The sequence below is a fragment of the Rhinolophus sinicus genome, chromosome 2, assembly GCF_057876585.1.
Source record: "Rhinolophus sinicus isolate RSI-liver-muscle chromosome 2, RSI-T2T, whole genome shotgun sequence".
Taxonomy (NCBI): Eukaryota; Metazoa; Chordata; class Mammalia; order Chiroptera; family Rhinolophidae; genus Rhinolophus; species Rhinolophus sinicus.
This window is the reverse complement of record NC_142502.1, coordinates 122,867,493-122,879,402: the sequence shown is the minus strand read 5'-3', so window position 1 is coordinate 122,879,402 and position 11,910 is coordinate 122,867,493. Positions and strand designations below refer to the sequence as shown.

General features: G+C 46.6%; 2 protein-coding genes across 6 annotated transcripts in view; one reads left to right on the top strand and one right to left on the bottom strand.

The window, feature by feature from the left end:
• Positions 1-3,709: 3,709 nt before the first annotated feature.
• Positions 3,710-9,575, top strand: RPL31 (ribosomal protein L31). Its single transcript, XM_019753836.3, has 5 exons — positions 3,710-3,832; positions 4,234-4,340; positions 7,577-7,702; positions 9,069-9,181; positions 9,506-9,575. The coding sequence occupies exons 2-5, from the start codon at positions 4,234-4,236 to the stop codon at positions 9,535-9,537; spliced, it is 378 nt and encodes a 125-aa protein (XP_019609395.1). The 5' UTR covers positions 3,710-3,832; the 3' UTR covers positions 9,538-9,575.
• An 870-nt stretch (positions 9,576-10,445) lies between these two features.
• The window catches only part of TBC1D8 (TBC1 domain family member 8), a 99,877-nt gene continuing 98,412 nt past the window's right edge, over positions 10,446-11,910 (bottom strand). For all 5 annotated transcript variants that reach the window (XM_019753835.3, XM_019753834.3, XM_074332395.2 and 2 more), the window contains exon 20: positions 10,446-11,461. In XM_019753835.3, coding sequence (XP_019609394.3) covers positions 10,937-11,461 — 525 coding nt within the window. In that variant the 3' untranslated portion in view covers positions 10,446-10,936. The remainder of the gene's footprint in view (positions 11,462-11,910) is intronic.

Sequence of the window (11,910 nt, the reverse complement as noted above, 5' to 3'; positions counted from 1 at the left end):
CACATTTCATTTTGTTTTGTATTTTAATCCATACTCATTCTTACATCTTCTCAGTGTGCCAGTCTTATATACCACGCTTCGGGTTTCAATAACTCACCAAGTAAAAATTTTACACCTCCCTAGGTTTAAGGATCTTACCACACCCACCCTCATCCAGAAAAGGCTGCGATTTCTGCCCGCAGACGTGGAAGGTCCAGAGTTGGTGACTTGTGAGTTTGGCATGGGGACCAGGGACTCGGTTATACATAGTCTGTGAGCTCACCCTTGATCTGCTGACATCAGACTCCTTCCTCACATTCCCAGAGTTATATGGAAATTTGAGTCAGCTGATACCAGATGTCTGATTTATTGTGGTGACACTTTATCACTCCTATGGATAGTGCCCAGGAGGCACCATTAGGTGCTTAGTTCTACTCTAGGTGCTGGGAGCCAATTAGAAAGGGTAGGGTCATATTTGCAAGGAGGGCCATAGGGAGTCGGGATCGGAAAGTAATACCAGTGGGTCATCATTATGGCACCAAAAGGCTTGAGGCAGGTTTCAGGTGCCTTGGCCCGAGGAAGAGGAGAACAGGCAGGGGGAGGGGAGGAGGAGAGCAGTGGAGCATGCCTTCAAAATGCTGGGGAGAAATGCTTTCCAACCTAGAATTCCACACGAGTCAAAATAAATTTGAGGATTGAATACGTATCTTCAGATAGAGAGGGTCAAAAACTTTAGCTCCCATCCTCCTTAAGTGTCTTAAGAAGCCACTAAATGGTGTGCTTCTATGAAATAAGAGAGTTCATCAGGATAAGGGGTGTGTGGATCCGTGGATCCAATTGGCTGGCTTAGAATCCCTAGACTGGTGAAATCTGGTTTCTAGGCTTCTGGGAAGCTCTAGAATGATCCCTTCTGGGCACCTCCTCAGAGCTCCCATCTTCTCTCACATCACATCTAAGCCACTTGTCCGACCTGACTGCCTACTGCTACCCCAGCCTCCCTGCCTTTTGCTCCCCTCCATTTGTCTTCTTCCAGCATCTGTGCCCCAAGGGGCAGAATAGATGGAAAGCGGCCCATCTCCATACTCACTCCTTACCCTGTCATCATCTGGCTTCTCCCCACTGCCCCACTAGTGAAACTTGTTAAAATTGCTGATTATCTCCTCTGCAGAATCTAGAGGGTACATCTGTTTTTGCCTTACTTGAACTCTGTAGCATTTAGAACCGGTTGACCACTCCAGCTTCCTTTGGACTTAATGAAAATATTTTCAAATAAGTCTCTTCCTACTGTTCTAATGACACTTTACTAATTTCTTCAGCCTCCACCTCCCCACACCTCTTAAATGTAGTGAGTCTACACTAGTTTTCTTTCTCCAAGTCCTCTTGATTTTACTTCTTTATTTCTATAAAATTGGTCTGCCCTTTTGCAATCTCGCTGTAATTGCCTTAATTCAGACCCTCCTCATTTGTCTGTATTGGGTAGTTGCCTTCCACTAGTCTCCTTGATACCAACTTGTCCCCACTCCCAATCTATTCTTCACAGTGTAACCAAATTAATTCTAAAACAAATCTGATCATGGCACTGCCCTCCTGAAAACCTTTCAGTGATTCATTACCTGCAATATTCAAACTCTTGAGTAAGGCTCACAGATTATCTCACCTCTCAGCCAAGAGCCTGGGGAGCCAGACTGCGTTAGACCTTCCCTGAGCTGCACGCTCTGCCACTTGTCTGTCCAGCTACCTTCTGCCCTTCCTTCCAGACCCAGCACAAGCCTCCCTGGCCCACTTGTGGACAAAAGAATGTTCAGACCTGTAGAAAGCTTTGTAAGAATCTATTTGAGCCAAATTTGAGTACATGGCAGTTCTGCATCTTATTTTGTATTTAGAACCAAAGGAGAAAGCATAAGGAAAGTTACATGAAATCCATTAGTAGTATATTGAGGAGGCAGGAGAAAGCAAAGTGGGGAAATGTCTAGGATTGGATAAAAAGCAAAATGGGGAAACATGTACTTCCTTTACATTGGTGGGTACAGGATGGTTAACATTTGACATAGTGAATGGAAATGGTATGTGGGCAACATGATAACGAGGGAGCTTTCAGTGTCAATACACCCTGTGGCCAGTGAGTGTGCTTCTGAGGGGGTCTGGAAAAGAAAATTACTTTGACATTTCAAAAGTATGTTATCCTTGATGCGCTAGAATGATGGACAGGGCTCACTTAAGGTAAAAAAATTGACCTTTGCTAAGGAAGCTAATAGGCCTAGAAGTGACTACTCACCATGACCTGCCCAGTTAGGAATTACGATCTACCATCCTGTGTGGTTGCTTTCTGTCACCGGGCTTGCCAGGCCTGACAACTAGCCCCCTCAGCTTGACAGGTCTATCATTGTCTGCTCGCGGGTCGTGAAAGAATTCACAAAGCAAAGACGGATAGAAGTCAGAATATTTATTTAACACATTGCGTACGGCGGGATTTAAATCCCTCATACCCCTCTGTTCCGGCAGGTTTTTAAAAGAAACTACTTTAAAATGCACTCTTCTCTTTAAAGCGTAAATGCTTCTATGTCATTTATTATTTTTCTATGGAATTTTTTAGGATTTACTCACCTATGATGTTAGTAATCCCTCCTGGTGTGATACTGCAGAAAGCAGCTTCCTTTGTGCAGTGGGACACGGCAAAAATTGCATATGTACCGAGTTTCACTTCTCACTTTTTTTGATGCGCACACTTTACACACCCATGTGTGATATTTTTTCTTTCCTCTTCCCACTATGGGCTCCAGATGATGCATGGCCAAATCTCCCCAGAGCCTGGCCGGATTGTCTTCCTTGGGGGCCCGCTGCGTAGGCACTTTCACAGCTGGTTCCCTATCGCCACTCATCTCACCTCCCTGTCTTGGCCTCTCACTGCTCTCTCCCCAATCTTTTGAAATTCTTGTTATCCGTCCTTAACGCATGGCTCAGAAAAAAACGAAGATTCTCGTGATCCATACGCAACGTGTTAAGAAGAGAAGCACCGGCAGAGGAGTTGCTGGAATAGACAGATTTGAGTAGATATCTGCAGCAGGTGTCTGTTTAGCTGGGGTTTTATATTTTTCTATGCAGGACATAGGGTGTTTGTCAGCTTGCAGGGGGTTGCCCTGACACTTGGCTTCCCTTGGGAACCGTTCTGTTCCCACAGCTGTGGGGAGGAAGAGTCAGAGCCCAACGGTTAATTTGTAAGCTCGTTTCTGTTAACTCTTTACCTGTCTCATCAAGGTCTACCACGTCACCGCTTTTTGTTCATCCGGCCAGACAGGCCCCTACAGTAGCTCCACCGTCTAGGACAGTAACGACTCTCATTCATGAGTCGCCCTGCTGGATGTGAGCACTGCTAGCGCGGCAGCTGTGTCTTGGTCACCTCTGGGACCGCCAGCCAGCAAACAGCAGCTCACAGGTTCCGTAAACGCTGGCCCAGTCAATGAGTGAACGGGAAACACAAAAGAAGGTTTTCTCTTCCGGGCCCTGCTCTCAGCCTGCTGGGGGCTTAGGTTTTGATTGTCTGTGACTCGCTTCCTCAGTGACATGCTTTACACTTGGCACTTTTTACGAGCTTTATCTCAGAAAATTGGTGCAAGTCGCCCGAGGAGAGAACGCCACACTGCAGAGCACCCTGAGAGCAGCCGCGGCCCGCCCAGACCCCGCCCCCACCGCGCCCCCGAGGCCTGCTCACCTGACCTCGGGCGCGCACCATTGACGTCACAGCCTCGCCTCGCGCTCCACCTGCTTCCAGGCAACCCGGAAGTTGTGCTTGAGACGCTGCTTTCCCTCTCCCACAATACCTCGCGCTCCTTCTTTCCAACTTGGGCCCGGCAGGGTGAGTATGGCTGACGGGTGTCCGATTTAAGAATCTGGACCCATCCTCGACCGGGATTGCATTGACGGGGACAGTGGGGTCTCTCCTGAACTGGCCGGGGGCTCTGCGTTCCAGGGCGGAAATTCGCGCTACGTTTAAGGGCTCTCGTAACCCGGGAGGGAGAGTGGCTTAGAGGAGCCCGGGGCCGCAGAGGTTTCCGGGGCGGAGGCAGCTGAGACACGCGGATGCTTGGGCCGGGGAATGGCCGGCTCGGCTCCGCCGGGACCTGTGGCTGCGGGGACCTTGGCCGGGCCCTCTGCACCGGAAGCGCCCCGAGGGCGGCCGCGTGAAGCAGTGCCCGAAGGGAAGAAGGACTTGGCTTGCTCCACTCTGTTCTAAGCCTCCTTGTCTCCTCGGTTCAGATGGCTCCCGCAAAGAAGGGTGGCGAGAAAAAGAAGGGCCGTTCTGCCATCAACGAGGTAGTGACCAGAGAGTACACCATCAACATTCACAAGCGCATCCACGGAGTGTGAGTATCCCTGCAGTCGCCCGCGGCCGTGCTGTCTGGGGGCTCCCGAACTCAACGCGCCTGGTTGTCTCTCTGAGATCTGTCTAATCGTTTGAAAGCTAAGTGGTCTAGAAATGACGCGTTTTTTCTTCAGAAGCTCAGATCTAGTCCATGGACCGTATTTGCGATTCCTAGGGTTTAAAGTGTAATGCTGGGAGGTTAATGACTGGAAAGTGTTTGAATGAGGTTCCTGGAAGAGCCGGTTGGGAGGAAACGTGGTCTGCACTGTAATTGAATTAAACGCACCTGGGCGGCTGAAGGGTGAAAGGTGTGTGTGAGGGAACGTGAACTTGCGAGTCTCCAGACTCCAGTAAAGTTACGCAGTTAATAAAACTGTCCACCCCGGACTGAACGCTTAAATGGGATTATTTCAGTTCTTGGACTCACAAGATAAGGTACTAATTAATGTTGGTTGAGTTGTATACTACCAGAAGTGAAACTGCTATTGAGAAAAAAGAATGTATCGGTGGAATTCTAGGACAGTAGTTGTGGGGAGGACCCAGGGGTATTGTGGATTTGTTGTGATGTACGAGAGTATCTGGAGTGATTTTGAATATTCTAGTTCTTGGTTTTTACTCTGGGGTTTGGTTTTTAGTTCTTAAGCTTAGTGCTTTCCTTTGTACACGGTGTTTACTGCGGATAATGGAGACCGACTCTTCTTGAATTGTTGGAGTGTTCTTAATGTTACATGGCGAAATATTCTATTTGGGCACCAGTCCGTGCAGTGTCAGGACACTTCTCATTTTGCGAGGGATTTGTACGCGCGGCAGCATCCACACTGGGCGTAGCGTTTCAGCGCTGCACGCCCAGCCGAGTGTGGGCCAACGTGCACTGGTGCATTGTCTTATTTGGTGTCTGTGTGATGACTTTTGGGTCAGAAAGTCAGTGCCTTCTTGGTGCTTTGATGCTGCTTGTGAGGAACCATGCACTCTTCCCCAGCCCTTTATTTGGGGCTCGCATATATTCATTTGGGGAGCGTATTGAGCGTATTAGACACGGTCCTAGACTTTGTGGATTCAGCACAGAACCAAAGACCCTGCCTTCCTAGTTATTCAGTAGCGGAAGTTAGACAGGTGTTTAGATATAAAATGGGAAAAGTGCCAGGTGGAAAGTAAGTTACTGGGTGAAACGGGATGTCGTTTGAAAAGTGGGTGTGAGCCATTGCAGGTGGGTGAGTTTTTCAGCCATGTTGTGGTTTATTACAAAAGCCCCACCGACAGACCTGCAGGATACTGAACCCTTTGGTCATTTCTATCCTTACTTGATTGGCAGCAATTGACACTTCATTGTTCATTCTATGGAAATGCTTTATTGCTTTTACTTCCAGAAATTCCAGTCCTGTGTTTTTCTTGTTGCTTTTCTAGCTGCTCCTCAGTCTTTGTTGGTTCCTCCTCAGAACCCATTCTCTTAATGTTGAGAAGTCTGCTTTGTAACAGCAGCTGGTCGTAGGGCCTTAAATGTCCACCTGCCGTTAATGTCTATACTTGGGTGTTTGCATGGGCAGCTCAAACTTGACATGTCTCTAAACCAAACTCCTGGCATCCGTCTCCAACCCTAACCTTCCCAGTGGCCTTCCCTGTTTCAGTCACTGGCAAGTGAGCGTGTCTTTTGGCAGTCTGATCAATTACAGTGGTACTGCCACCATTTTCTGTCACTTGAATGGTTGCAGTTAGCAGCTCCCTGCTCCTGGTTCCCTTCCCCACCCCCAAACACCTGGTCTACCCACAAACCCTGCGTTGGCTTCCCTTTTCATTCAGACTAGAAGCCAGGGTTCTTGCTATGATTCCATATGAGCTGGCCAATTATTTTAATCATACCAGGCATGTACCTGATTCAGGGTAGCTGTTTGGTTTTTTCCCTTTCTTCCCCCTTCTGAAGTGTTTTCCTCACACATACCTATGTGCTGCCCTCATCACTCCAATGTCTGCTTGGCCAGCCTGTTCAAACCTACAGTCCTTTCACTGGCTCTTTCCCCTGGTTTATTTTTCTCTGTCGGACTTGACATCATTTGATGTGTTGCAGGAGTGTCATCTACGTAAGCTGAAGGACGGGATCTTGTCTGTTATACCTACCTAGTGCTGTTATTTCTAGCTCCTTTTATTTCTAGATGGTTAAATATTAAAGTGAATGATGTGAGCTTGCTTGTGTGCTGAAAATAACAAGGAGCTTGGTAAGAGGAGATGTAAGAGAAGAGGCCAAGTGAGATGTGGGGTGGGTGCAGCGTCAGATCTTTTGTGGGTCATGGGAAGTCACTGAAGGTTTCAGAGCAGAATTCAGTCACTGTTGTGCTCCATTTGTTGCTTTTACTGGGTTTCATCAAGTCTGCTTCATCTAACACATGAGGAGCACCTGTTGTGTGCCAGGTGCTGAGCATTAGGTTGCAGAGGTGAATAATTGCTTGGGCCCCTTGTCTGACGTTCAGTTTTGGGGTGGTGGGACACCTCTTTAGACTTTGCTCTCAGCCCTACTTGGAATGGCCTTCACTTAACCGAAGGTCTGACCCTTTCCGCCGGTAGTAAAGTTTTGCTTTTTCACATTTTTTCTTTAAGTGAAAGCATGAAGCTCAGATGGATTTATGTACCCGTATGTAAACAGCGCGTTAATAGTACCTAGTTCCAGGTCGGGACACACGGGGGTAATGACTGTGCCTGACACAAGCCACGAGCTCTATGGAAGTCACTTGTCCACGCCATACTTTGTGAGATCTGTATATTGTAGGCCTCTGCTCTGTAGGCACAGACCAAGTTAATGGCCTTTAGAAATGAGTATTGAATGCTCTCCCAAAACATGCTGTGTCTTAAGGTGTGACATAATTATATTTTGATCTGGGGTGCTTGCTGTATTTATACGATGTACAGTGTTGTGTGCTTTATATTCAACATATTCTAACGGCATTGATTCTCCTTCACAGGTAAATTAGAGCTTGGGGTGTTTTTATCCGGAGAGGGTTAAGCGATGGGTATCTCAGCATTACTTAATGATCTTATGCAGAGCCCTTGTCCTACATCGGTGAAAATGAGTTGGGCATCGTCTTCGTCCCGAGTATTAAATTAGTTGCTGGGCATTACGTGCTGGTGGGAAAAAAGGATTGATCCTGCTTTGTTCAAAGTTTGGTTTGGATTTCTTTTATGAAAATAGGACATATGTATTTCATTTAATTCTGTACTGTTTTCATTCATTTATTATTTTTGACTCAGGGGTTTCAAGAAGCGTGCCCCACGGGCACTCAAAGAGATCCGGAAATTCGCCATGAAGGAGATGGGAACCCCAGATGTGCGCATTGACACCAGACTCAACAAAGCTGTCTGGGCCAAAGGAATAAGGTGCTCAAGTTACCTGTATTAGAAGACGAAGCTGTAAAATTGCACTAGCTTACCCAGCTCACTCTGTGCAGTCCATATAAATAGTTCGGTGATTAGCTAACGTATAGGGAAGTATATAAGAGTGTGACAATAATTCAAAGGATGGGGTAGCACCTGCAGGGAAGGTCTGTGACATGCTATATGAAATGAGACCTGAATGGTGGAGCCAGCAGGGTGAGAGATGGGTGGGAGCGCTGCGCAGAGAACAAATGGCATGATCTGGGAACGGGCTGGTGGAGGTGGAGCCAAGTGAGCAACTTGAACAGTGAACGAGGATGGAGAGTTAGGCAGGGGACAGATACGTGGAATCTTTGTAGGTCACGGCAGAGAGTTTGGATTTATCTCTAGAAACCACTGGAGCGCTGGTTTTCAACTGTGGGCAATTTTACCCACGCTCCCCTGGGCGTGTTTTTGATGTCACTACTGGGGGTTGCTACAGGCCGAGGATTCTGCCAAACGTCCTACAGTGCACAAGGCAGCCCCCCACAACAGAATTACCGGCCCAAATGTCAGTAGTGCCGAAGTTGAAAGCCCCTGCATAGAAGTGGGAGAGTGGTTTTAGATGTGGAGGAGGATGTAAGGTGCCAGAGTAGAAGTGAGACCAGCTAAGGGAAGGGGCACTGGCACGGGCTAGGGGATTCTATGAGACAAACGGGGCAGGGTGCAGCAACATTGGGGTTGGGTGGGATGGCAGGGACCTGAGACTGAGCCCACAGTGGGCTGGCATTTAGAATTCTGAAATGTGTCTAATAAAGGAGCCGCCAATGATGGCTACTTTGACGTAAGGGAAGAGGGGGGTCACGGGAGCCCAGGGTAGTCCCGAATTTCAGGACACTTCACATCCTGAGACCAATAAAAGGAAATGCAGTTCACTGTGATGCTGCTGAGTGCTGTGTGTATAAGGTAGGGAAACGGAACATTTAATAGTCTTACGTTTAGGAGGGCCTGCAGAATTTAGTGTTTCTCCACATTTAAATTAACATAGGCAAAGACTACCACCACGACATCGGTGCTGGTGAGAAAGGGGAAAGACCTGGCATGTTCGGCCCAGGTTTCTGCATAGGTTGAATGTCAGTGGTGGCTGCCTATTAAGACAGGTCTCCATCCTGAGATAACAGTGTTGAGTAAATGTCCACCTGTGGGTGTGTTTATTTTCCAGGGAACCAGTACATACCCGTAATGGCTGGTGGTTAGGTTAGAGCAAATGACAGCATGTTATGGTGGGGACAGGATGTGTGGATACAGTTGGTGGCTATTTTCGTGATAGGACTTGAGCAGCACTTTTATATATTTCATGACTTGAGCAGCGCTTTTGTATTTTTATTAGGAATGTCCCATACCGCATCCGGGTGCGGTTGTCCAGGAAGCGCAATGAGGATGAAGATTCACCAAACAAGCTCTATACATTGGTTACCTATGTACCTGTCACCACTTTCAAAAGTAAGTTGTATTCCCTTCCACGCAGCTGTTTGGATTAGAAGCTCGTTAGTTCTTACAACCTGAGTGTATCTGTCCAGCAAATGCTGTGCGCCTACATGCCTGGCGTCCTTCCCGTAGGGTATGAGTAACAGGCATGACCACTAAGCCTTTTTTGTCATGGCATGGGGAAGTGCAGAAGGATACAAACTGGGTCCATATCTGGGTTGTAAAAAGGGCACAGCGAATACCATTACTTGCCTAAACCCCTCAAGAAAAGGTTTTTTGAGTGTTGAAGTGAAATGTGATGTGGGTATGGAAGATGAGTGGCTGTCGCTTCTCTTGCAGATCTACAGACAGTTAATGTGGATGAGAACTAACGGCTGATCATCAAATAAAGTTACAAAACTGCCTTTGAGGTTTGGTCTCCAGTTTCTAATTGCAGTGTGATCATGTTTGTGTATCTCACAGTAGTTCCCAATTATAGAATCAGTCAGGAAGCGTTTCCTAAATAAATACACCTCTGGACTTTCTCTCCAGCCCCTGGAGTTTCTGAATATTTGGACAGCCTAAAGCAGGTTTTCGAAGTGATTTTGAAGTGTAGTCTGGTTTTAGAAGGATTGTGTAGGTAGTTGGGACATTGGAAGTATATATAATGTTGGTGCTTTCACGTGTGTGCTTCATTAATTCGAAGATAAACATTTTCCAGAAACGGGCATGTAGAACTCAATTGCCATTGGCCACGTTTCATATCAACAAATTAAAATGATGCAATTAACAGCATCTTAGATTTAATGAAATGCACTTGGTGTTATTTATGTCCTTAAACTTCTGCCTATGAATGTATTGAATATGATTGTCAAAAGGTATAGAATTATCCCCTAAAAATTTGATTTTTGAGGGGTAACCAGAGTATGCTTAACTTGTAATACACGTACAGTTAATAGTTAATACTTGAGCTCACTTACTTGTAAGGGCCCCATGAGGCACTTTCAGTCCCAGTTTGCATGGAGCTAAAGCTCAGAAGTAAAGCTTCTTATACAATCCAAAATCAGCTGAATTCAGCCTGAAAGCAAGGTTGTTGCACGGAGTCTGTTACATTAGTGTTTACACCCTGTGGCTCAGTGCTGAAGCCCTGGTGGTGGGGGCAGCGGTGGTGGCAGCGGTGGTGGCGACTACGACCCCGGGGAGGGGGAAGGGGAAGGAGAGAGGACAGCTCCAGCTCATCTGTTTACTGGCACAATCCAGGCCTTAGTCACTCAAATAAGTATCAGGTATAAACAAGGACCAAAGTCAATACAAAAATTTCTTATTAAAAAACGTGGAGGCCAACATTGAAAGCATGGTTTGTACACAACATTTTTGTAAGGACAAAGTGAATACAATCAAATATATTAAAATGGTTTCAATTACCAGCATTGAAACAAAATTAGTGCAAAAAGAAGCCAAACACAATTGCACAGATAGTGGCTCTTGGATCTTGAAAGTGAACTTCATTCCTGACCTCCCAGTATCCAGGTGAAAAACGAGTGCTGGGGCGCCTCTTGGCTCTGGGTTAGCATGATACACGGGGCTCTCATTCAGCTGAGAACAATCACAGCAGAAGTGCCCATTTCAGCAGATCTGATCAAAGTGAAACTGGTAATTCTCAAAGAATAAATAGAAGTGTCTGAGGGTTGCATCAGCTCCCCCGACCACAGTTGGGGCTGTCAGGGTGTCGCTTACCTGGATACCCAGCACGGGAAGTATACTCAAAGGGAATTAGACTGACGTCTGAGTTTATGGGCTGACCGCCCACGAGACTGTCGTCCGAGCTTTGGTATGGCAGGCTCGTCTCCTCAGCAAACCGCTATCCTGCTTGAGTTCAGGCTGTGACTGGCCACTCATTTCAAAAGTTTTCAGATTGTACTGATTGATCTTGGCATTTTCAAGTTTGGATTTAATGTCCAATGGCTTTTCAAAAAAGTTGACTAATGACTGTTCAGTCAGAAGTGAAGCTAAAATATGTTCGAGGGAGACAGTCCAGTCCCCTTCTGCCTCTTCAGGAAGTGCCCCGGAGTCCTGGGGTGTCGTCTCAGTGTCTGTGTCTGCAAAAACCGAGTCCTGCTCAGGAGACAGCGATGCAGCCTGCAGCTCCCCCCCACCTTCCTGGGAGAAGCTTCCAGAACTGTTACTTCGCTGCCCCACTTCCCCAATCTGCAGCAGCAGAGTGGTTACTGTGGCAATGGCCTGATACAGATCGTTTTCTTCTGGATCTTCGTGGAACATACTGTATAAAGTTTTACAGAACTGGATAAATTCTCTCTGGAATAAAAAAAGTACACAACAGCATAACCAAGATAGAAATATGCATTTTGTAAAACGTGATAATTTAGTTCTTGGAGAACTTTTTTGAAGCTGAATGTAAAGAGATCGTCTCTGCCCTTTGACTCCAGGGAATTGCAGCACCTCGGGTGTGCTACCGTGTTTCCCGAAAATAATATCAGACCGGGTCTTAGAATATATATGACCCGGTTTTATAGTAAAAAAAAGACTGGGTCTTATATTAACTTTTGCTCCAAAAGACACATTAGAGCTGATGGTCCGGCTAGGTCTTATTTTTGGGGAAATACGGTATTTGTCTACACAGGAACTATTAAGAAATGTGCACAAATGAGAGGATATGCACACCCTTTAACCCAGCAAGTCAACTTCTAGACATGCATCCAAACAGATTTGTTTATAGGGATGTTTAAGCTAAGGGTTATAGTAGA

Excerpts from the sequence above, each read along its gene's own strand:
- RPL31 (XM_019753836.3), top strand. The coding sequence starts at position 4,234 with ATGGCTCCCGCAAAGAAGGGTGGCGAGAAAAAGAAGGGCCGTTCTGCC. Across the intron at positions 4,341-7,576 it reads CACAAGCGCATCCACGGAGT|GGGTTTCAAGAAGCGTGCCC; the intron begins GTGAGTATCCCT and ends TTTTTGACTCAG. Across the intron at positions 9,182-9,505 it reads ACCTGTCACCACTTTCAAAA|ATCTACAGACAGTTAATGTG; the intron begins GTAAGTTGTATT and ends CTTCTCTTGCAG.